We start from the raw sequence: 24,924 nt of genomic DNA on the forward strand, positions 1-24,924 counted from the left end.
CAACTAGTTCCTACTAGACTTAACAGGTAAATAAATATCCCATTGGAATCATTTTCATTTTTAAAAATATACATTATTTTTGAGTAGGTGACACCTGGATTGCACTATTTGTGTGCTATTTATTTTATATAAACATGAAACTGACTTAGCATTAACAGGTAGTGGATTTCACTCATCCATTCTCCAATCAACTGTTTGTAATTGACATATGTTTATTGTAATTAAAGACTTTGTGCCAAAGAGATACTTTGAGATACTAAGAGAGTAAGAAAAAATCCTCCTCATCAAGCTTATATTTTAATGGAGACTGAAAGAAGAATCATAAACATTTTCAAATATAGTAATTAGAAGTAAATAACATGGAGGCTAAGAGAAAGGGATGCATATGAGGCCTGAGAAGTAAGCAGTGACCAGACCATGAAGGGCCATAAATGTTACACTTAGGATCTTGGCCTTTATCTCAGATTTAATGGAGCTTCATTAAAGATTTCTAACCAGGAAAGTGGCATCATCGTATTTATGTTTTAGAAAGAAAACTCTAGTTGCAGGGTACCAGAGGGTAAATCAAGAGAGCTAGAAATAATTTAGGAAGTTTTGGAATAACTCAAGTGGAAAATGAGGAATGTCTGAATTGAAGACTTTGTGATTCAAAAACTTTTATGGCGGGATACTCACAGGTTGTAGTTACTAATTGAATGTGGAGGACGAGAGAACAGAGTAAACCTAGCATTAGCCTGAGGAGACGCTTCGGTGAGGCTTGGTATGTATTAGTCCCTGTAGAGAATTCACCTGGGATATGGAGGTGGGAAGAGTTTAATACAGTTTCATACATCTTCAGAGTGACCTGACTGTGGATTTTAGAATGAAGAGGGAGGACTCTTGATTTCAGTTCAGGTAATAATCTCTCGGTTCATGAGTTCCAGCCCTACACTGGGTTCATGCTGGCAGTACAGATCTTCTCTCTCTCCTTCTCTCTCCCCTGCCCACTCTCACTCTTTGTTTGAAATAAATCAATAAACTTTAAAAAATAAATAAATAAAATGAACAGGGTGTCTTCAGTAGAATTCAAGGTAATGGAGCCCCCTGACTATAAGTAATGATTGAAGTTATAGAAATGGAAGGGTCCCTCAAGGAGAGTGTGTAGAGTGGAATCTGAGTGATTTATATTCCTAGTGAGCAGAGACTGTATACCTTGACACCGAATTATACTTCATGAGAGAAATGGGAATAAATGAGGAGCAATAAGGAAAAATTGCTTATTAAAATATCAGAAACAGAGAAAGTGGAGTGTGGAGGAGGAGTAAATAAAACCTGGTGAATATACAGGGAGGTCAAGCAAATGTAGTTTGCAAATTGCTTATTGTATAGCCACAGAAATATATGTCGATTTCACCATGAATGTTCTCAGCTGAAATAGGAGACATCAGATTCCACATGTTTAAAAGTGAATATAGGGTCAAAATTGGAGAATATGTAAACAACTTTTCAATATATTTGAGACAAGAAGTAGATATTAGTATAGTGGATGGAGAGGAATAGAGGTTGAGTGGACAAATTTTTAATATAGGAGAGATTTAAATATGCTTAAATTCTGATAAGAGAAAATATAGGGATGAGTCTGAGGAAGAAGACAGGATAATGAATGAATCAAGGCCACTGAGAATATAGCAAGATTAAGAAAAGAGAAAGAGTTGTCAGAGAGGGAAACAAATGACATCCACTTGAAAGTAAGGAGAAAGAATGGATGTAAACATGTCTGTAAATGACAGTGTTTCTCAGTAAAATTGGAAGTTAAATATTTTCTTGTGATGAAATAAGCAGGTGAAGCATGGTAGACTTTGGGAGACTTGGAAAAGTTTGAACTAGCTAACCTGAGATTCAGATTTATGCTGTGTAGGGATGTGCACATAACACTAAACAGTGTTGAAAATCTAGTTAATGTTAAAACTATGAGCTAGTTGTGCGGTTATGGCATTCTCTTCAGCAATATATGGAAGCTCATATATAGGAGTGAGATTGTGGACAGTCAGATAATCTTGGAACAGGATATTACCATGAAGATGCATCAGAGCAGAAGATAATTGACAATTTTGGTAAGATACTGGTTGAAATGATGGACTTTTGTGTCAGACTGGGTAATGAAGGAAGTGATGAGCAGTGAGAAGAGAGCAGGAGAAAATGGAACTTTTCCAAGAGTAGCCACCTCAAACAATTAAAAAAAAAAGTTTAGTGAGAATAAGACAATGAAGAATAAAAACTAGGTAGGAAAAAAGATGGCACCAGAGAAGTAAGGTTTGGTAATTAAAAGCTTGAATAAGGACAAGCTACACAATGACAATGTCTATATGGATATTGATCATGTAATCCGGGTGTGACAAAGGATGACAGATAGTCTAGAATTAATGAGTACAAAAATTACAAACAAAATTTGTATATAACTTATTTCATTATAGGCACAAGATGAAGATTCTCTTCAAATCAGAGTCTCCATTCTGTTATCACACGCACACACACACACACACACAAAGAATTTGAAAAAATATGTAATAATCCCAAAGGTCCTTATTTACTAAAATGTCCACTTGTTTTCAACCTAGGAAGTCCTTTCTTTCTTTCCACCCGCCAACTCCCTCCCTGCTTCCTTGCCTCCCTTTCTTCCTTCCTCCTTCCCGCCTTCTATCCCTCCCTCCCACCCTTCCTTCCTTCCTTCCTTCCTTCCTTCCTTCCTTCCTTCCTTCCTCCCTTCCTTCCTTCCTTTCTTCCTGTCCCTTCATCTCTTGTTCATATTCTTATATTTTATAAACATGTGTTAAGCTCCTGCTATGTGAATACAGTGCTTGACCTCCAGGGGTTTACAATCTAGTTGAGGACACAGACGTATAAACATGTAATTATAGTCAAGTATAAAACATTTTTATAGAATTATGGACTAGGTCCTATGGGAGGAAACTCTTAATTCTCTCCCGAGAGAAGTCAAGTAAGCCTTTCCTGAGGAAGTGATGTTTGAGCCAAGTTTTGAAATATGAATAAGAAAGTCATCAATCCAAAAAGAGATGGGATGGAAGGCCTTATACCAAGAGACAATACTATGTGAACAGATACAGGCCCTGATCAATCATGTTGTATAAATGGTACTATGACAAGTTTGGTCTCCCCCAAGCATGGATTACCTATAGAGGACAGATGAGACATGATGGTGAAATAGTGGACAGAGGGCAGATCACAAGGGGCCTTTTATACTAGGCCAAGGAGTTCAGACATCCTAAAGATTATCTGGATCTCTAACAAAAGTCAAGCAGAGATCTAACGTGTTCAAGTTTGAATCATAGCGTGTTAATTCTGGATGCCAAGAAGACCATATTTCCAAAGAAGGTGAAAATGTGAGATAATAATGTTGAAAAAGTAATAAATGTTGAAAAATAATGACAGACACAAATTAATTTATGAATTAAATCTGTTACAACAAAGCCCAACATAATTTTAGGAATAGGATAGGGATTTCACAAAGAGATTCTAAATTTATTTTTAAATGTAGGTGTGTGAAACCAAACCTATTTATGAGGAGAATTATTGAGGGAGGGTAACTTGGAGGTTGGAAAGTATGCTACAAAGTTAAACTAATTTAATAATGACTTATTGGTAGTTGAATATGTCAACAGCTTATTGGAACAAATCAGTTATTCCAGAAAGAATGTGTAGCTATAAGTTTGAGTTGTATAGTCCTTTTATATTAGGGTTGACGATTCAAACAATTGGGAAGAAAATAAGAGGTTTTGGGGCTCCTGGGTGGCTCAGTCAGTTAAGTGTCGAACTTCAGCTCAGGTCATGATTTTGCCATCCCTGAGTTCAAGGCCCGCGTCAGGCTCTGTGCTGACAGCTCAAACCTAAAGCCTGCTTCTTTGGTTTCTGTGTCTCCCTCTCTTTCTGCCCCTCCCTTGCTCATGCTCTGTCTCTCTCTCTCTCTTTCTCTCTCTCTCTCTCCCTCAAAAATAAATAAACATTAAAAAAAAAAAGAAGAGATTTCTAGTTGAGGAAGACAGATAAGACACATATATGGGCATTTTGTTCCTCCTAAGACTCCAGCACTATTAAAGAAACAAAGTGAAAAAAGGAATGCATTTATAAAACAGAAGGGAATAAGAGAAGGGAGCTCTTACTGAGATGGGAAAGTTCCCAAAATTTTTACAAGATTAAAATGAAAGGGAGTAGAATGAAGAATAGCCCACAGAGAGAAAATCAGATCCTGGAATATGCTGCAAAAGGGTCTGCAAAAGAGGTGAGAGCCAGTCTGTACTGTGAACTGTGGAGACATTTGGATTTGAAGTCAGAAGGCTTAATGCAGAACATAACTGAGCAATAGGACTGAATGCAGGAAAGGTATGGAATTTAAGGTCAATATGACAACTGTGAAAATCATTACTTGTAACCTATGTCTCACACCCTGCACACACATACATGGATTTGGGGCATTTTTCATGTATCCCCATGTAAACCTCCTATCTTTTCACTGAAGCGATTCAACTCCTATTTGGCGAAAGATACAGTTTCGCTAGATGCTGGAAGGAATGGAGTTAAGTCTTCAAATATCTGTGAGAAAAAGATTTTCAATCTAGAATTCTATACCCAGACAAGATATTTTAAAGGGGTAAGAGAGAAAGATATCTCATATATGTCCTGACTCCCCTAACCACACCCCACCCCAAATAAATCAAATGTGGTTACTACAAGATGTGTGTTAAAAGGAAGAACAATTCTGAGAGCTCTGCAGCGGGTCTAGAGAAAACTCAGTCCTGCTTAAAACGGGTGGGTGGATGCTGGAGACAGGAGTGTTTGCATGAGTGTGTGAATGTGTGGTGGAGGTGAGACCATGAACACTGGAGAATCCAGTGCCTACTGTTATTCTGCACAGGGCCGATATTGGTAAGTGGCTTTGGTGATTAGAAAAATCAAATTTATACAAAAAATATTGTATTCCTTTTAAGGGTCCTTCCACATACAGCAATTTATATAATTCCTAGAACCATTCTGATACTGAAGTATATTCAGCCCTTCAGGTGGTCTGCCAAATATCTTGATGCTCTATTATCTGAACTGATGAAGCATTATAATGCATATGTGGTTCTGGAAAGTGTTCAACTAGTGAATCTGAAATCATGCCATTTTCCAATAGATCAAACCCTACTCCAGTGTTTCTTGGGTTGCTGGCAACTTTGCCAACCCTTGTTTATTTTTTAACTTTCTTTTCAGGAGGTTGCAATAATACTACGTTTTTCTCACTTATTGGGTTTCACCAAATGGCCGAATGTATGGTTTACTCGCTAAAATTTGTAGCTGTATTTTATGGTTTCATACCCAAAATCATGTGCTTAGTGATTTCTTTCAGAAGGCATTTTTGCCAAGACAGTGACCCAACACCATTTTTTTTCTCCCAGGGCAACTCTGACACAAATCCACTCAAATAAATTAGTATTCTTAAGTTGACTGGCTCATCTTGTAGAGTAGCAAGATGACGTGCCAATGCATGAGGTAATTCTTACAGCTCCTACTAAAAAATTATGAGGAAGCATTGTTTTCATCTTAATGGTTTTTTCAGAAGCCAGCTTTTTTTCCTCTTGTCTTTTCTATTGGCTTCTTTTGGAAAATGATGCAATGAGCTGGTTTGCACACAACCTTTCTAGACTGTAAATGGTGAAGGGGATGTTGAGAAAGACATCGTGCAATTATTTTAAATATAATGGCTTCTATCACATTTTATTATACCACATATTTACATTACCATTAGTTTTATTATTATATTTTTATTTATTTGTTTTACAAACCAAGGTTTAGGGAAATTACTTATATAAATCAGTGTTTTACTTCCAGTTTATCTTCCAGTGTGTGTGTGTGTGTGTGTGTGTGTGTGTGTGTAATTGACTTCCCTGTGTTTTCACTTTTTAAAATTGTATTTTTTCATTTCTAAAGTAAAGGGTATTATGGAATTTTACACATCAGAGGTAATTTGCTGCATCTTCTTTCTTTTAGTTGAAAAGCTAAGGCAAATTTTTAGAAACTGATTAATGCAAAGACAGGACTGGAACTCTAGTTTCCTGGTTTCAAGTTATGCATTTCTCCAATGTCTATTTTTTTTCAGTTCTTACATGGCAAAAACTGTTTTTCAGTGGGTTTTTTTATGTTACCTTTGTTGTATATCTCTAAGATTGGCAAAATAATAGTTCAAATTTTTGAAAAAATATTTGTACCTAGCAGTTTGATGCTCCATGCAAATATATATGTCCAAATTTTAAAGATTTCACCATACCACAAACACTACAATTCTTAATATTGTAGGCCAAAAAATTGGTTGAGATACTAAACATTTATTATCACTTGTCAATATAACAAAGTTCATGAATGTGAAACCAAGAATTTTAGAGTTTATTTTTTTCTCACAGAAAGTATAGAAAATGAAACCCGTAATAATACATAATATCATATGAGGCATACTTAAAAATATATTTGCTAGAGACCACCAAAATATATTATGTTTTTATACATTTCTCAAAGATAGTTTAATAGTATTTGACTAATGGAAGATTAGTATAAAAATTCTTTCTGGATGATATCTGAATGGTATGAAAATACCTGTGACATTCTTACTTGGTAATTTCAAAGCAATTCAATAGCTATGTATTGACTAGGTAATATCAACAGGATATTGTGTGTAGGAAAACAATTTACAGAGTATATAAAATGAGTTTAAATATCCTCTGCTTTATTTGCTTTTATAGTTTAGTTACTAAAGCTTGTACACTGAAGTGGTCTTTTCTCAATTTTAACAGTGATCATCATTTAGATGTATTTTAAAATACAAGTTAATGAGATGAAGTCTCCAAAGTAAAGTGTCTTCTTACAAGGATTAAGTTCATTTCTCCATTCCATTGTATCGTCTATTTTTGCCCTTCCCAAAAGCATGAATCCATGTGATTCGTTTCATATGCTTAGCAAATGAACTGATAACAAAAACTAGAATAATGTTACTATTTGTAGCTCAAAGGTAGAGACAACTAAATTTGTACTTATTGGAATGTGTAACATATTACAAATCTGATGAGACTGCAGTTATACAAAAGAGAAAGTAAGAAAAAGATTGACATGAGATACTACAGATAAAAATGAGATTATTATTAGCATTATGGTGTTTCTAAAATGAATTATTCTTCAGTCTTCTCCCAAAACCACAGTGTTATGGAAATACCATTTGAAATGCATTCACAAGAGCTACAGAAGTCAATGAATATTGCTAATGCGGTTATTAGTTTGATTTTTCATCCTCTTTCTCTGCACACACACACACACACACACACACACACACTTATGTAGCCACTTCTGATTGTTTACTTGAATATCATTTTTACTGTGTGCTAGACAATAAAAAGAGAATATTAATTTTTTATTTAAAAAATAAATTTTCAGTTTGCGTTTTCGAGATAAGATTTGAAGTTTCAAAAAGAAATTTATTAAATTTCATTAAATCAGTATCTTAGTGCTGACTTTATCCTGAAAGAAATGTGTCTAGTAAGCATGAAAAATCCATCCCACCACCATTATTAAAATAAGGTTTAGGTGGTTTATAAAATATATTTTTTAATTTTCTTTATTAAAATATTTCAGTAGTTATATAATTTGCATATATTGTATACATTTACAGCCATTTGAAATTTGTAATACAGGAATAGACAATGATTTTAAATTGTTTAATTTTAATTAATTTCATTTTTTCCATAGTACTAATCCATCAAACACTCTTCTTAATAGAACCATTTTCAATATTCATTTGTAATTTGATTTGCCCAGTGTGTAAGCTACTTCCTAAAGTAAATTAAGCACATGGGGGTTATGCTTGCTCTTTTGTGTTTTCTAGGGCACAGTCCAATAAATAGATGTTCTGTTATACTACATAGCCCCCCTATAAGTTAAGAGAATGTACTCTTTCTTCATGACAAATTTAAAAAATGTGAATGTAGATATATTTGATTAAAAAAATGTCGCCTGTCATAAACATTTTTGTTTCAGACCTATTCCCAGTCATCAGCTGATAATGACTTGAAATTTATAGGAAAATGAGTAAGCTTTGTAGAAATGTTTTGTCTCCGTTAGATACTCGTTAGTGCTGACCCATTTATGAAAATGCATTGTTAGTTGAGTAATCTCTGTGGGAGAAAAAACATTTGCTGAGTGTCAACTCTATACCATCAGGCATGTGTTTCCCAGGTTTCAAAATTTATACCTTTTACAGTTTACACTGTAACTGTTTCATATCATTGTTTTCTGTCAAAATCTTCAAAGAATCCATATTATAGGATTTTGCCATTTTTTATGTTTCTTTAATAATTCATGTTCTTAGACTTTTCTCACACTAGCAAAGCTAAACAAAGAGCAATTTTGCATGAAGACATACTTTTTTAAATGTTTAGGTATATGAAATTAGAATCCTGTATAAAAATATGTAGGATTAGAAATGGATGATATACAATACATGGCAAAGCAACGAAAAAGTCATAGAGTTTAAGTAATAGTCAATGCAAAAGAGAATTAAGAAATGTGACAATTTCATTGCAACAAAAAGATCTAGAATTGAATTTTTTATTTAAATTTTTTAATGTTTATTTGTTTCTAAGAGAGAGAGAAAGAGAGAGCATGAGTGGGACAGAGAGAGACAGAGAGAGAGAGAGGGAGAGAGACAGAATCTGAAGCAGGCTCCAGGCTCTGATCTGTCAGCACAAAGCCCAACACAGGGCTTGAACTCACAACCCATGCGTTCGTGACCTGTGCTGAAGCTGGACACTTAACTGACTGAGTCACCCAGGCACCCTGAATTTTTTATTTTATACATACGTATATGTTTATTAAAAAAGTGTGTGGACATGATCAAAATAACACATGTGTAGTCAACTATACTTTATGTCTTAATAGTCGTGACAGATAAATAATACATTCTATTCTATAAGTATGTAGTTGTTATGACTGTATTAGTACTGTTTAGTCTTAGTGCAGAGTCGTGATGAGACATATTTTTCTCTATAATTCCAGCGATATATCTGTGCCACTTCGAAAAGAACGCTCAAATAGATGTATATTTTTTCCTAAGTTTCAGTTTCCCATTTGGGAAAATGAAGTCAGCCTTAAATATCTGCACACTCCTTTCATCCATGGAGAAGGGGGAGGGGGACAGAAGCACAGAGTAGCTATGACACATATGTCCTTCAGGAAATCAGATTTTGCACCAGATGGTAATTTGCACATGTAACCGAGAAAAGAAAATCACTTTACCCACTAAAGGTGGGTGAAGGCAGGCCAGCTCTCTCTGTCTCAAAATTCCAGGGAGGAGAGTTTTTTTGAGAAGACAAACTGAAAAGAATATAAAGGGGGGAGGGGAAGAATTAGGTTAGTACCTAGGAAACGAAAATTCTTCTTCAATTTGAAATGGTTTTGAGGAAATGAGAAATTTTATTACTTCTAAATATTTGAGATAAAGCTCATGTAGAAGTTAACAGTTCTGAAGAAAAAGCCATCAGGTAATTGCCACCACATTTAAGAACTTTAGGCTGTATTACATATGTCTTGGGTTTTATTAATTTCATTTTTATACAAATTCGTTTTTTCTGTACTTTACAAAAGGGTCTGTCCACAACGGTTGCGGAGAAAGTTGGTTTTCCCCATAAGTTGAGGACCTGTGAACTAATTATTTGGGTTTCTGAAGGAGGAAAAGTTTAGAAAAGGTTGGTAGCGATTCATCTTAAATAAAAAACACACCGTCTTTTGATATTAGGCCATGGCCAGTAAGAAAAGTTACAGATGTTTGTTTGTTTGTTTGTTTCTTTGTTTGTTTGAAGGTATGAGGGGTCAGAGTTGAGGGGATTAAAATATAAGAATGTGTTTCCTCTGGAAAAGGTAAAATTTTAGTCTGAAACTGAGTAGGATAGTCATGAGCTTTGGGGGAGATAGAAGAGAGGAATAAATATAGGATCAGTGGTGTTAGGAATGAGGAAATGAATAGACCATAGACCAAGGTCTCAAATGAGGTGGGCATTACAAAAAAAAATTTTAATAGCCACAATCTAGTTTCCTCTCCAGTAATCTTCAGCAGCTCAGGTATAGAAAGTAGCTGTTTTAATTAATCAGCAGTTGACATTTTGCAGAGAAAAGGCAGTGGAAAAATACAGAGTTCTCTAATAAATGGAGATGTGCTGAGGCTGGAGATTGGGAGGTTGTTATATGCAGAAATGAGGGAACGTTATGAGTGGAATAGCCAAATGGAATGAGCGCTGAGGAGAAGACTTTTTTTTTTTTTTTAAACTACAGCTGGACAAATAATTGTCTGACAGCAGCAAAAGGCGAGCTGGGAAAATGAGGCCACTGCCAAAAGAACCTAAGGCTTATGAAATAGGAAAGAATTGAACCAACTCTGTTTGCGAATGCTACCAGGAAAGCTGAGTTCTTTGGAGAGGGTGAGGGGGGTCCTTATGTCTCAGGAAACGCATAGAAGAAGAGGAAGAGTGTTACGAAAAGGCTGAGGGTATATGAGAGTTAATCAATGATGAAGAACGAGTTTTGGAAGGGACACTAGAAAGAAAAATCCAGAAAGAAACCACTCAACAGCATGAGAATTTGACAATTGGTGAGTGAGTTTGTGGACTAAATAACTGCACTTTGTTTACAGAGACTGACATGAGAGTCCCAGGTGGTTGACTCTTCTGAAGGTTGTGGACCGGCCTTTCTGAGTGAGATCCTACATAGAATAGGGAGAGCAGTCACTGGTCAGTGTTCAAAGAGATTACTGTGAACAGTGCTCTTCTCTCAGAGATCAAGTAAAACCTTCTGCACTTTGTACCTAAAGCATGGTAAGGTAACCTGGATCATTTTCAACCTAAAAATTATCGAAGGTGCATTAGGGCTCTTAAAATATTGACTAGAGGGGCACCTGGGTGGCTCAGTCAGTTAAGCATCCGACTTCAGCTCAGGTCACGATCTCGCGGTCCGTGAGTTCGAGCCCCCCGTCGGGCTCTGGGCTGATGGCTCAGAGCCTGGAGCCTGCTTCCGGTTCTGTGTCTCCCTCTCTCTCTGCCCCTCCCCTGTTCATGCTCTGTCTCTCTCTGTCTCAAAAATAAATAAACGTTAAAAAAAATTTTTTTTTAAAAATATTGACTAGAGCTACTACATATTGAATCCTAAATAACATGTTCGCTGTGAAACAGACTGAGTTGGTAAATACTTTTTTTCTTATTTTCTGTGTCAACATGGCATATAGACACTCCATATAAAAGATAATTCGATTCATGCAGGTGCAGAATTAAAAAGAAACAAAAGTATCCAGCCTTGTTTTGTACTTTAAGAATAAGAATAGCCTTTGTCAAAAGAACCATTTCTGACTTCTTTGATTCTGTTACTTTGATAAAAATTATAAAGTTATATTTGAAGTCTTGAATCAGTACTGAGAACGTAGAAGAAATCTAGACTTTAAATGATCACTGTTCATGAAGCCAAGACTAGGGACAGATCAATGCATGCTATGAAAAGTCTTTTTTTTTTAATATATGAAATTTATTGTCAAATTGGTTTCCATACAACACCCAGTGCTCATCCCAAAAGATACCCTCTTCAATACCCATCACCTACCCTACCCTCCCTCCCACCCCCCATCAACCCTCAGTTTGTTCTCAGTTTTTAAGAGTCTCTTATGCTTTGGCTCTCTCCCACTCTAACCTCTTTTTTTTCCTTCCCCTCCCCCATGGGATTCTGTTAAGTTTCTCAGGATCCACATAAGAGTGATACCATATGGTATCTGTCTTTCTCTGTATGGCTTATTTCACTTAGCATAACACTCTCCAGTTCCATCCACGTCGCTACAAAGGGCCATATTTCATTCTTTCTCATTGCCACGTAGTACTCCATTGTGTATATAAACCACAATTTCTTTATCCATTCATCAGTTGATGGACATTTAGGCTCTTTCTACAATTTGGCTATTGTTAAGAGTGCTGCTATAAACATTGGGGTACAAGTGCCCCTATGCATCAGCACTCCTGTATCCCTTGGGTAAATTCCTAGCAGTGCTACTGCTGGGTCATAGGGTAGGTCTATTTTTAATTTTTTGAGGAACCTCCACACTGTTTTCCAGAGTGGCTGCACCAGTTTGCATTCCCACCAACAGTGCAAGAGGGTTCCCGTTTCTCCACATCCTTTCCAGCATCTGTAGTCTCCTGATTTGTTCATTTTGGCCACTCTGACTGGCCTGAGGTGATATCTGAGGGTGGTTTTGATTTGTATTTCCCTGATGAGGAGCGATGTTGAGCATCTTTTCATGTGCCTGTTGGCCGTCCGGATGTCTTCTTTAGAGAAGTGTCTATTCATGTTTTCTGCCCATTTCTTCACTGGATTATTTGTTTTTATGAAAAGTCTTAAATCACTTTTGATAATTTGTGTGGTTAGGTAAAACATAATACATCAAGTGCTTAAAGATAGTTAAGGCCCACTGATCATTATCTGGCTGTTAGACTGAAAAACCCCTGAATCCAGTATATCAAGAAAGTTGTGGACAGGGGTGTCTTGGGTGGCTTAGCTAGTTAAGCATCAGACTTCAGCCCAGGTCATGTCCTCACGGTTCATGAGCTCCAGCCCCGAGTTGGGCTCTGTGCTGACACCTCAGAGCCTGGAGCCTGCTTTGGATTCTGTGTCTCCCTCTCTTTCTGCCCCTCCCCTGCTGGTGCTCTGTCTGTCTCTCTGTCAAAAATAAACAAACATTAAGAAAGTATGTGGACATGTTTTGAAAGAACTCAGCTAATTTATGGATATCTGCCATATAGCGCAGTTTGGGATTTAACCTTTCAAAAACAAGATGGAATATACAAAAATCATGGTAAACACTTTTGAAAATATTAGGGCACAGTTGGGGATTCTGAGTCAAATTATCTAACTCAGAGCATTCTTCAGTTTTGGAGAGTTAATTACCTATCCTGTCTGGAGTCATTAAACTCCAACTGGGCAGAATTCTAGAACTACGATATTATAAAAAGAATCCAGTGAGAATTTGTTACCAGATCTTTCCTTTCATTGAAGTCATATGAACAACACGATGTTCTGAGCTGGACAAATGCAAAGCACAGAGCCTTCCACTGACGTATTTTGTAGTCTAGGTTTTGTGAAAATAAAAATAAAGAGCTGCTTTAGAAACTTACCTTAATTCTTTTTTGTTGTTGTTGTTGACTCTTATAAGTACCACTTAGCAGCATATTGAGAGTAGGTCAGAGCAACCTGTCTTTCTGCTACGTACATTATGAGTACTCAAATCAGGTTTCAAGTCAAGTTAGATTACTTGGAAGGTAGGAAATAATAGAGTTTTCTTAAATTCCCTGGTTTAAAACACAAAAGCAAAAGCTTTCCACTGTGAAGATCATCTAAAGTTGTTTCTGCTATTATTGTTAAATCCCTGCAGCATTCTCATTCATTCGACAGTTCATTGAGTGTCATATATGGTGCCATTTTTCTGTGAAGTTGGGTTTGCATGCAGTAGCGTTAAGACAATTGATTTAGATGGGAATATATCACTTAAGGATGTCTACCTTGTAGATGGAAAAAAACACCTCTGAGAATATTAATTAATCAGTGGTATCAGCTCTTTGATCAGGTATTTGAGTAAAGTCACGCTTACATTTATCCTACAAGCTGCCCTTAGACAATAAGACATTGTGGCTATGCATGAATTAGATTAGATTTTTCCTTCTTTGGTTAATGTGTCTATCTGTAGACGTATGTGCTCCCATAAAGGAATAGTTTTCTTATTCCATATCTTCTGTGAACAAGGTTTTAACAGAGCCTTTCATAGTCTCAGCAACCAGTCAATGAGATGATTATGCCTGCCAGAGTGCATTAATTAATAAGAGCTCAAGAGACAATTAGTTTGGGCCTAAGCACTCTACACATTCATGTGTACATCAAAAGTAATACTACATACATTATGATGTTCTTTTGTTAGGTAGATAAATCAAGATGGAGATACGTGGATTTGCCTATTTGAACTTAGCCTCTGGGTATTGACCAGTGTCAAAATAGGCAACTTACTTTGCCTCTTCCAAAGTAAGATTTGGGGATAGCTCCAAAAAGTCAAATTGCTTTTGAACACAGAATGTTAAAGACCAAACAGGAGGAAATTCATTTCAATGCATTGAACATTGTCTATACAGCAGGGTTAGTATATAAATCTAGCATTAGTAGATTTATGTCTACTAATACTATGAGGTTGAAAATAGTAATTCCAGGGCTTATCTTGTTATAATAGGAGTCCAGGAATCACATGGAAGCAAAACAAAACAAAACAAAACAATGTATTTCTAATATGTAATGAAAGACCTTATGTCACCATTAACTTCCTTTATGAAAATGGTAATTCTATTTCTCTGGAAACATTTCAGAAATAATAGCATTTTCTTAAAGGAATTGTTGAATTACAGCATGTGCTATTAATTACAATAAATAATCTCATAAAATCCCACAAAAAAGAATCTAATTCCTCACAAAGAAAGTGGTAAAGCCATAAAAGCCAGATGTATAAAGAATGGGACCTAGTCCTCTATAACATCCCAGACTTCACTCTAAGGTCTCATAATTACATGTTTACCCACATGCTTATAATTTATAGACTTTGGCAGAGAGTTTCAGATATTCTTTACTTCAGGCAATTAGGTTGAAAGGTGATGAGTTCCTTGTTTGATCCAGAAGCTTATATTCTGCAACTTAACCCTATTTCACAGCAATGCAACACTTACCCAAAACCCATATTGAACCATTTTGTCAGGAAATACTTAGATAAATATTTATAGGGTTCTAGTACTAAATAGAAAATGTTTAAAGCCATGTTGGGTTTAATTTACTACTTTAATAACAGAAAGCTTTTTTATTATGCTTTATTGTATTACTTCAAATGAGAAATTATTGATGAAATTTTTGGTAAGTTTTTTGTTTTTAAATTTAGTGACCAAGGAAGATCAGAGGGAATAACATTGAACGGACTTTTCTATGGGTTTGCCAAATACAAAACCAAATTAAAAAGTAACTTAGAGGAAAATAAAATTCTTAATTCTTTAAAATTCATTGTTCTGTGGATAGCTGTCTGAATATAAAAATATGTGATCTGTTGCCTTTAAAATCTAGGACCCCTATCTTACTTTTAAAAGGAATTCAGAACTGTGTATATTCCCACAAAGAAAGTGAGAATTCTCACTATAATTACTATGTCAAAAAGGAAGATTGTTTAAAGAACGAATTAATGGCCAATAGAAAATGTATCAAAGTGAAAAACATTTAATTAAAGACTGATTTGGTGATTTTATAAAAGCAAAATCCCAGCTGTCCTGTCATGTTACCTCTACATATATCAGTATGTATCTCTTAAGAATTATAGACATTAGGGGCATAGACATAGCCTGGCTCAGTCGGTTGAGTGTCTGACTTCGGCTCACTTCATGATCTCTCGGTTAGTGAGTTCAAGTCCCGCCTCGGTCTCTGTGCTGACAGCTCAGAGCCTGGAGCCTGCTTCAGATTCTGTGTCTCCCTCTCTCTGCCCCTCCCCTGCTCATGCTTTGTCTCTCTCTCTCTCTCAAAAATGAATAAACTTAAAAAAGTTTTTTAAAGAATTATAGGCATTAACTTACAAAGATATAGTTTCTAAATCAAAACAGAAAATTTGTGGGGTTATTTTTTCTGTTTCAGATAATTTTTCAATCCATGGTGTCCTCATTACTTCAAAAATAGATGATTCTTTTGTTGAATTATAACAATGTGAATCTGAATACCTCAAGGTGTTGTTTCTTTGTGTATTTATGCATATTTATTAATTTTATTGACTCAGTAGCTTTTTAACAATTAGGAAAAAAAAAAGTTTATTCTAGAATGTAGGTCTGCTCCCAAGTGGGTTTTGTTATTCTAGAGTAAGTAAAATATAAGCAGAAATATTAGCAGTAGAGAGTGATATAATATATGAGCTGCTAAAGGAAGGATTAAGGTTCTAGTTTTATTTCTTGTAATAACTGGATGGATGAAAAGTTATAGATATCGAGCTATATGTAAGTTCACAATTCTAAAATTATGATAGAGATCATTGATTTGTCATAATTTTTGTACTTTCTGAAATCATCTTACCTGTCATATTGGATTTCATGAAAATATAAATAAGAAAGATTCACAGGAAAGGGAAGTAACAATTTTAATTTTTTAAAAGTGAGACCCAATTGTATTTTATCCAAATTCAGACAAGCTTTTATCTCAGAGGCCACTACTCATGTTCAATAAAAGAAGTACCTACATTCATATAGCTATAAAGTTAACTGCAGTTAAATCTCAATATTATTTTATATTTTGAAATTAATCTATTTTTGCTACTGATTTTCAGTCATTGTGGTTTTGTTTGGTATTATTTTTTTGGCCCGTTAACAAATCCTTTAATTTAATAGGGATGAGATTCAGAGAAGAGGGTCAAATTTGTTAACTTCTTTAAAACAGTATTGCCAAAATGTGCAGAAGGACAGTAAATGAAAATCAGCCCAACAAATGCTTTATAAAACATGATCCATGCGTTTAATGTGTTTATGTTATCCCTGTACTTTGTGGAGAACCCACATCTGGTTGCAATTCTCAGAAAGCAGAGTGCCAGGCCTCAAGGTAAAGGTAAAGAAATGTAACCTCTGTTTCTCTTTGTAAAGTTCTTTACATATTTTTATTAAATCAATACTTACACTACATAATGTCAGTGTCTACCAACATTGATAGTATTCTTCACTTTAAAGAAAATTGACGATAAGAATTATAAGGATTGATTTTATATTTTGGTCAACAGATTTTCCACATGACATATGACCTTGCCAGCGCGGTGGTGAGAATTTTTAACCTCATCGGCATGATGTTGCTCCTGTGCCACTGGGATGGCTGTCTTCAGTTCTTAGTCCCACTACTACAGGACTTCCCACCGGACTGCTGGGTGTCTCTGAATGAAATGGTTGTAAGTAATTCGTATTATTTTATACTCTGCGTATTCAGTGTTTTGCCAAAAAGTTCTAAGTATTTATGTCAGAATGGTCTAATTTCTTCTCTGTAAATGTTTGGAGAAAACTTAATTTGGCTTTCATGGATGTAAAATAAAATGTTCTATTGCTTTTTCTACAACTAAATGTCACACGAAATGGTTCTGGGGATGTATATGTTACAGGATCTATTTTTAGGTATCTTAGTCTGTGAATACGGAAGACATTTTATTTCAAAGGTACATGTACACTCTCACATACATATAATCGTGGTGCAATGTTCTTCTAAAACTACCTACTGCTTGGAATAACTCCTTTCTTTCAACTTGATTTTGGCATTTACTGTGCTTGAGACATGCAATTCTAGGTGTTGTTAAAACATATAGAGATGTGTTCATCAGTACAGGCGCAATGAGATCTGTGTGATGTGCATATCTCAGATAGTACTTTTTGCTAGGGAAGACAGGGAAAGCTTCATGTTGAAAGTAAAGCCTTTATTTATTTTTAATTTTTAATTTTTTATTTGAGTATAGACATGTTACATTAGTTTCAGGTGTACACTTTACCCTGAAAGATATTTAAATATTTAAAAATCTGGTAAATAAAAATTTGATTTACACAGGTATATTCACAGTCACATTTAAGGCTAAGGACATGTGTTCTTTTAAAAAAACATGCATTTTGATCTACATTATACAGTACTTACAAAGGAATTGAAACAGTAGTGAATATTTTTAATTTATATATTCACAAAGATTTGTTCTCCTTTGATGTAAGTTCTCATATTTTCTTCATATATAGCATTTTAATTACATTAATTTAATAAAATATTGTTTAAGTTACCTATACTTTGGACTAGACTTCTCTTATATGTGACATTTTATGGAAGATAAATTTTATGAGACTTTCACAAAACTTTAACTTTGGCATAAATCAAATACCCCCTTTTTTTCTTGAGGTGTTCCATATTAATTTCTGGGCTTATTATTATAGAAATGACATAGACATCTTAAGAACATACATTTTTGTTTCTTCTAACAACAATAGCTCAGGGTTCATATTTGAAGAAAAGAGTGGTTTACATTACATGTTAAGAAGTCTGGTCTTCTTTTCTTTCTCTCTTCGTGACTACCTGTTTTCCTCCCTCCTTCCTACCCTCCCTCTCCCTGCCTTCTGTATTCTTTTATCTCCATTGTTTGAGACTTGATAATCACCTGGATCTCTCCTTCATTTCGTTTGTACCTACTTAAATGTCACTGCCTCACAGAAGCCACTGTGTGACCACTCTGTCTACTATATAGATAATAGTATATATATATATATATATATATGTATATATATATATATATATATATATATATATAATATAAACCAACTGGTTTATATTTTATCTTAAAAATATTTAGTAACACTCTCTCTCTCTCTCACACACACACACACACACACACACACACACACACAGTCTGTGATTTATATTTGTCTGTGTCTCTACACAGAATGTCAATTCCATTAGGTCAAAGAATTTGTCTGTTTTGTTCTGTACTTAGTGCCTATAACAGTGCCTGATAGAGTAGTTTATTGTAATCTAGCCTCATTATTGAAAGTTCATTGGAGAAATACTTGTTCTATTTTTGTTTCTGCACCTAAACATTAAAGCAGGCATTTGATCCAGTCACTTTTCAAAACTATGAAACCTTCTTGGTTATAGGTCTGTCTGATTGTTACTTATCACTGAAGGAAAAATTATGAAGACATTATTAAGATATTGGGGGATGGGGAGAAAAAAAGCAACAGCTCTTATATTCTAGCTACTAACAGAGTGTATAGTATAAAAACACTACTGCTACTACCAAAGGATGATTCTTCACCGGCACCAACTAATATTTAAGTTAGCAAGTAATTATTGTTTAAATTTCTCTTAGGTATCTTTCAGGAAAAATAGCAATGGTCTTCATTAAAATAGTAAAAGGTTTATTTGGGGGTGTCCATAAAAGGCATATACTTGTGTAATTGTAATATAGAGCAATATGCTACTTAATATATCCAGTGCTAAGCAAATTTAATGAAGAAAAGTTTTAGTATCTTGATCATTTTTAAATGTGTCTGCATGTGCTCTTTGTGAGTTTGTGTGTTTGTATTTAACATAGTCAAACTTTTATTATTATATCTTAATGTCATACAAAATACCTTTCCAGAGTTTATGGGTTTTTTTCTTGCGTCTTTTTTGAGGGGCAAATTTACTTATGAAATCAGCTTTCTTTCACATTTATTTGACAATATTTTCATGTTTAATTTTAATGTCAAGGGTAGGAAACAGTTAAGTCTATGTTCAACCCTAGAGACCGGATATATTTTGTGACTATTAGTGATATGAAGGTGATGACCATTAAAAAGACAATTTTCGTATCTATGGGGAATCCCCATGGTGTCACTTGACCTTGAAGATATCATTTTTTCTATCCTAAAACTATCAAATTCTGGAAAGTCTTCCATCACAACAAAACAAAGTGTATTTATACAATAAGGGAGTCATAAAGAAGTAAAAATCCAATATAAGATAAAAGCACCTGACATGTATATATCTTGCTTACTGTATACAAGCCCCTGTGCTTTGAAATACACTTGTAATGGGGCGCCTGGGTGGCTCAGTCAGTTAAGTGTCTGACTTCGGCTCAGGTCATGATCTCGCAGTCCATGGGTTCGAGTTCCATGTCGGTCTCTGTGGTGACAGCTCAGCGCCTAGAGCCTGCTTCTGATTCTGTGTCTCCCTCTCTCTCTGGCCCTCCCCACTCACACTCTATCTGTCTGTTTCTCTCTCAAAAATAAATAAACATTAAAAAAATTTAAGAAAATAAATACACTCGTATTTCATCCTCATAGCAACAGAATGAGTTGAGCACTGTTATCTCCCATTTGACAGTCCAGAAACCTGACATTTTTAGAGGTTAGTAGCTAAAGTTTAGCTAAACTTTAGCTAAAGCTAAAGGTTAGTAGATCAATGGAACCAAGATTAGAATGCCTGTCTATCAGACTCTGTAATTTCTGTTCTAAAGCACATTAGAGTATCTTGTCGCATAGATTGTAAAAAGATAGTTAAGGAAAGTAATAGCAAGAAATGAAACCTGTAGTCACCCCAGTTGCAGTAGAAAGTCACTCGAAAGTCAGCATTTGAGCTCTGACACTAAATAAGACGGATATGAGATGTAGATGTAAGACAAGCAAAATCAGATTGGGAAAGCAAAAAGTGAGAAGCCAGGATAGATGCAGACATGATTATTAGTCATTCTTGGCAATTATACTATGACAATTATACTATGACAGTTGACATTGATACTAAATAATTTATGGTAAAGATTAGAGTGTTAGACAGATTCTTTACACCCTCCTTCTTTTTCATATATTGCATTCCTAAATGATTTATATTCTTAAATATTATTTTAAATCCTCCTTAACCAACCATATTCTCATGTATATGTATATACTTGTCTCTTTATATGTATTTTCAATCTTTCTTAAACACATTTGTATTTATATCTTTATCCTTACCTGTATATCACCAGCTAGTTACCCATATATGTCCTATAATGAGAAATTCAGAATAATGCAATAACTATACTGTATCGATAACTGGTAATTTGTTCTTTATATTTATATTCTTATGTTAACTGTTTCTAATCTGCAGTTAAGTCTGTAGATGTAGTTCCAGTTCCTGTCAGCTAACTCCTTTGCAGTCTTTAAAAATTCCTCACTGAAAGAATTCTTTAAAAGCTATTTTTTAAAAGCTCAAACACCAACCACAGAGGGCTACTTGAATTCATGAGGTGGGAGATATTGACTTGCAAAATCCAACTTAACCAGGGATTTATCTTGCTCTGCATTTATTTTTAATATATCCTTTCATATAGAATATTTCATTCAAGAAATATTTGAGTTATAGAATTCTGCCTAAATGAATATCTTGGATTGGTCAGATAATTAATATCTAATAAAATTAATTTTGAAAATCTTGTCATTCTCATATTTTGTGATTATGTTTTTAGGTATATCACACTAAAATTATAATAGCTCATTATTAAACTGATTAGAGATAATAGTTTTTGGTTTATATTATAAAATCATGAAATATTCATTTTAAAAACCTAACAAAGTAAAAACTATGATGCATTTTGAATTTACATATTAATTTTGACATAATTTAGGGAGTGACTTTACAGAATAAAGAAGGATTTGCAGCTAAATAATATGTTCCTGTAGCTGTGTTTCTCTAACTGAAGTCTGCAGGTTTATTCTCAGGGAGTCCATGGGTTTTCTCCCAGTGATTTGTGAATGCATGCATATATATTGGTGGTAGTGTGAAAGGTTACAAGGTAAATCTTTTATGAATCTGCAATCATCTGAATGCCCTAAATATGGAGTCTGGTTTTGCTTTTTTTTTTAACCTTATTTTTTATTTTTTAAAATTTACATCCAAATTAGTTAGCATATAGTGCAACAATGATTTCAGGAGTAGATTCCTTAATGCCCCTTACCCTTTTAGCCCATCCCCCCTCCCACGACCCTTCCAGCAGCCCTCAGTTTGTTCTCCATATTTATGAGTCTCTTCTATTTTGTCCCTCTCCCTGTTTTTTATATTCTTTTTGTTTCCCTTCCCTTATGTTCATCTGTTTTGTCCCTTAAAGTCCTCATATGAGTGAAGTCATATGATTTTTGTCTTTCTCTGACTGACTAATTTCGCAGCATAATACCCTCCAGTTCCATCCACGTAGTTGCAAATGGCAAGATTTCATTCTTTTTGATTGCCGAGTAATACTCCATTGTATATATATATATATACCACATCTTCTTTATCCATTCATCAGTCGATGGTCATTTGTGCTCTTTCCAAACTTTGGCTATTGTTGATAGTGCTGCTATAAACATGGGAGTGCATTTGTCCCTTCGAAACAGCAGACCTGTATCTCATGGATAAATGCCTAGTAGTGCAATTGCTGGGTCGTAGCGTAGTTCTATTTTTAGTTTTTTGAGGAACCTCCATACTGTTTTCCAGAGTGGCTGCACCAGCTTGCATTGCCACCAACAATGCAAAAGAGATCCTCTTTCTCCACATCCTCACCAACATCTGTTGTTGCCTGAGTTGTTAATGTTAGCCATTCTGACAGATGTAAGGTGGTATCTCATTGTAGTTTTGATCTGTATTTCCCTGATGATGAGTGATGTTGAGCATTTTTTCATGTGTTGGTTGGCCATCTGGATGTCTTCCTTGGAGAAATGTCTGTTCATGTCTTTTACCCATTTCTTCACTGGATTATTTGTTTTTTGGGTGTTGAGTTTGATAAGTTCTTTGTAGATTTTGGATACTAACCTTTTATCTGATATGTCATTTACAAATATCTTCTCCCATTCTGTCAGGTGCCTTTTAGTTTTGCAAAACTAAACTAAAAGGCAATGGACAGAATGGTTTTGCTTTTCTAGTTGAAGTACGTTGCGCCATTTAAAATAATTCTGGCTTATGGGCTTAATGATTAATGATCCATTTCTATCAAATGAAGGGTAAATGACATCATATTAAATGTTGTACCGAATTTTCACCATAGTCAAAATGGAGAGATGGACTTGAAAACTAAGTCACTCCTTACATAGCACACAATTGTATTGTAGTGTGTGAAACTAATCTGCAAAACTAGTGCCATAATAACACTAAATTTACATTGTATGCAACTGTTGGGTTTCAGCAAAACATTATCCATCACAGTGAATTTATTTTAGATATGCTTATTGATTTATTATTTTGTTAGTATTTGATTTGTAAATTTATGTTTTTTAACCTTACAAGAATTATAAGGATAAGAAACATATCTAGTTTTCTTGTTATATTTGTTTGAGTAATACCATAATCAAAATAATTTAAGCCAACTCATTTATTATATTGTTTATTATATTTTTCATTTATTTATGCTATGTTTTATTATGTATATATTATATGATGGTTTATTATGATGTTTCATTTTGTTGTGATTTGAAGGAACATGTGCATTCCTCATCTTGAGGGATGCTATTCTAGAGGGCAGACAGTATGTCTTAATCAGTGTCTGCATGCCCCACAAATCCTATGCCAACCTTGCATATGTTGCTAAGTAAATATTAGTGGTATATACTAAAAAGGTAATTATCTAGCGTATGTGAAAATTATATGTAAAGAAGTTATTATGTTATGCATTTATTTGTTCTTCCTTGGATAGTTTTTGCTTTAGTAATTTGTACATCAAATTATTTCTTCAAAGATAAGTAATCACTTGGCAGCTCACGGACAATATAAAAATACCCAAAATTTGTGAAGCTTATATAACTTATATAACCATACTAACTAAGAATATCAGAAAATAAGATATATAAAATGTCTCAAAGTGTCTATTTAATAATATCTGTTTGGAGAAAATAAGAGATTTGATTGGAAAATCTAGATTACTACAGAATTTCATTTTTATTTGAGACAATGGATCTCAGATTATTAGTGTATTACTAATAACCAAATGGTCACACACTCCACATTCTCTAACTCTCTTCCTCTGATGGGGTCCTCTGCTGGTTATGGTCAGTAGGCTCTGAGTGCTAGTATCATATTTCACTCATAGGTCTAAGCATTGAAAAGCTGGTTTGCAATCCTCCAGTTCTTTTTTTTTTTTCTCCCCTCTCTCTCCAGAGGCATCCTTTTAGTTTGCAGTCCACAACATAACACAGCTTATCCTGATTCATTTAGACAACAGAATAGGAACGGAAAAATCTGGCGGAATTGAATTTAGAGACACACATTCCGGAATCTCCTCTAACATTAAAACTTCTAAGATTTTAGGCAAATCACACAACGTTCCTGTAGTTCAACTATGAAATGAGTGTGTATTATTTATTCTTTCATTTAGGTAATTTACGGAGTACTTGCTTTGGGCCAGGCATTCTCTTTGGCACTGAACATACATACACTAGAGAATGAGGATGTTTCTGCCCTCGTAGGGCTTACACTCAAACAAGCTTTCATTCACTCCACGTCATTCTAGGTGCAGAAAACTATAGAGTAGAGATTTAAATTTTTGATTTTCTAATCTAAGGGAATAGAAAATTATGTGCAAAAGCCCTTAATATGCATTTGAATTGAGGCCTCTGAAATGTACGCACTGCCCAAACACTCCTAAACAAGGAGAAAGTGCTAGCTAAATGCTGCCCTCTTCCTTGCCAAGCTACATACACCTGAAAGTGTAGCCATTCTTACAAACCACTTTTTTTGTTTTCCTAATGTAGCAGCCCAGAAAGCACTACTTTTTTCTAATTCACACAAGGGTGTGGTAGTGGCAGCTTTGTGTGAATTTAGATAAAGTCTATGAGGAGCATAAAAAAAAGACGGGAGAGACAAAATAGAGACGCATTTATTTCAACTACAAATCAGCTGGATTTGTATCCGGAATCTTCAACAGACTGGGGACTGAGACAGGTCAGTCACTTCTAGCTCACGGACTGTAATGACCAAAATGAATGTGTTTTGGGGGCGCTTGGGTACAAAGAATTGTTTATTGGTATTCCCTGTTTCAAGCAAATGATTTGGGGAAAAAAACGGGATTTACATTGCTTATATGCAAATCCCCATATACAAGTAGAACGTTGGAACATTGAAATGTGAGATATTATCTATTGATAGTCTAAAAAATATATAAAGACAAAATTAAAATAGGTTCACTTTTTGTTTTACAAAGCCCAATTAACTAGTTAAGTAATGATTCAAACAATATAACCAAGATAATATAACTAAGAATGAAAGATAGATCTCTCCTCTCTTGAAGTCTAGCAAAGTGTTTTTGATTTGAAATTCTATAAATTGGAA

The 24,924-nt window shown here is 34.7% G+C and overlaps 1 protein-coding gene across 1 annotated transcript in view; it reads left to right on the plus strand.

The window, feature by feature from the left end:
- HCN1 (hyperpolarization activated cyclic nucleotide gated potassium channel 1) overlaps positions 1-24,924 on the plus strand; it is a 392,613-nt gene that overhangs the window by 205,049 nt on the left and 162,640 nt on the right. The window contains exon 3 of the mRNA XM_049648096.1: positions 16,871-17,032. Coding sequence (XP_049504053.1) covers positions 16,871-17,032 — 162 coding nt within the window. The remainder of the gene's footprint in view (positions 1-16,870; positions 17,033-24,924) is intronic.

The sequence above is a fragment of the Panthera uncia genome, assembly GCF_023721935.1.
Source record: "Panthera uncia isolate 11264 chromosome A1 unlocalized genomic scaffold, Puncia_PCG_1.0 HiC_scaffold_17, whole genome shotgun sequence".
In the NCBI taxonomy this organism is placed as follows: Eukaryota; Metazoa; Chordata; class Mammalia; order Carnivora; family Felidae; genus Panthera; species Panthera uncia.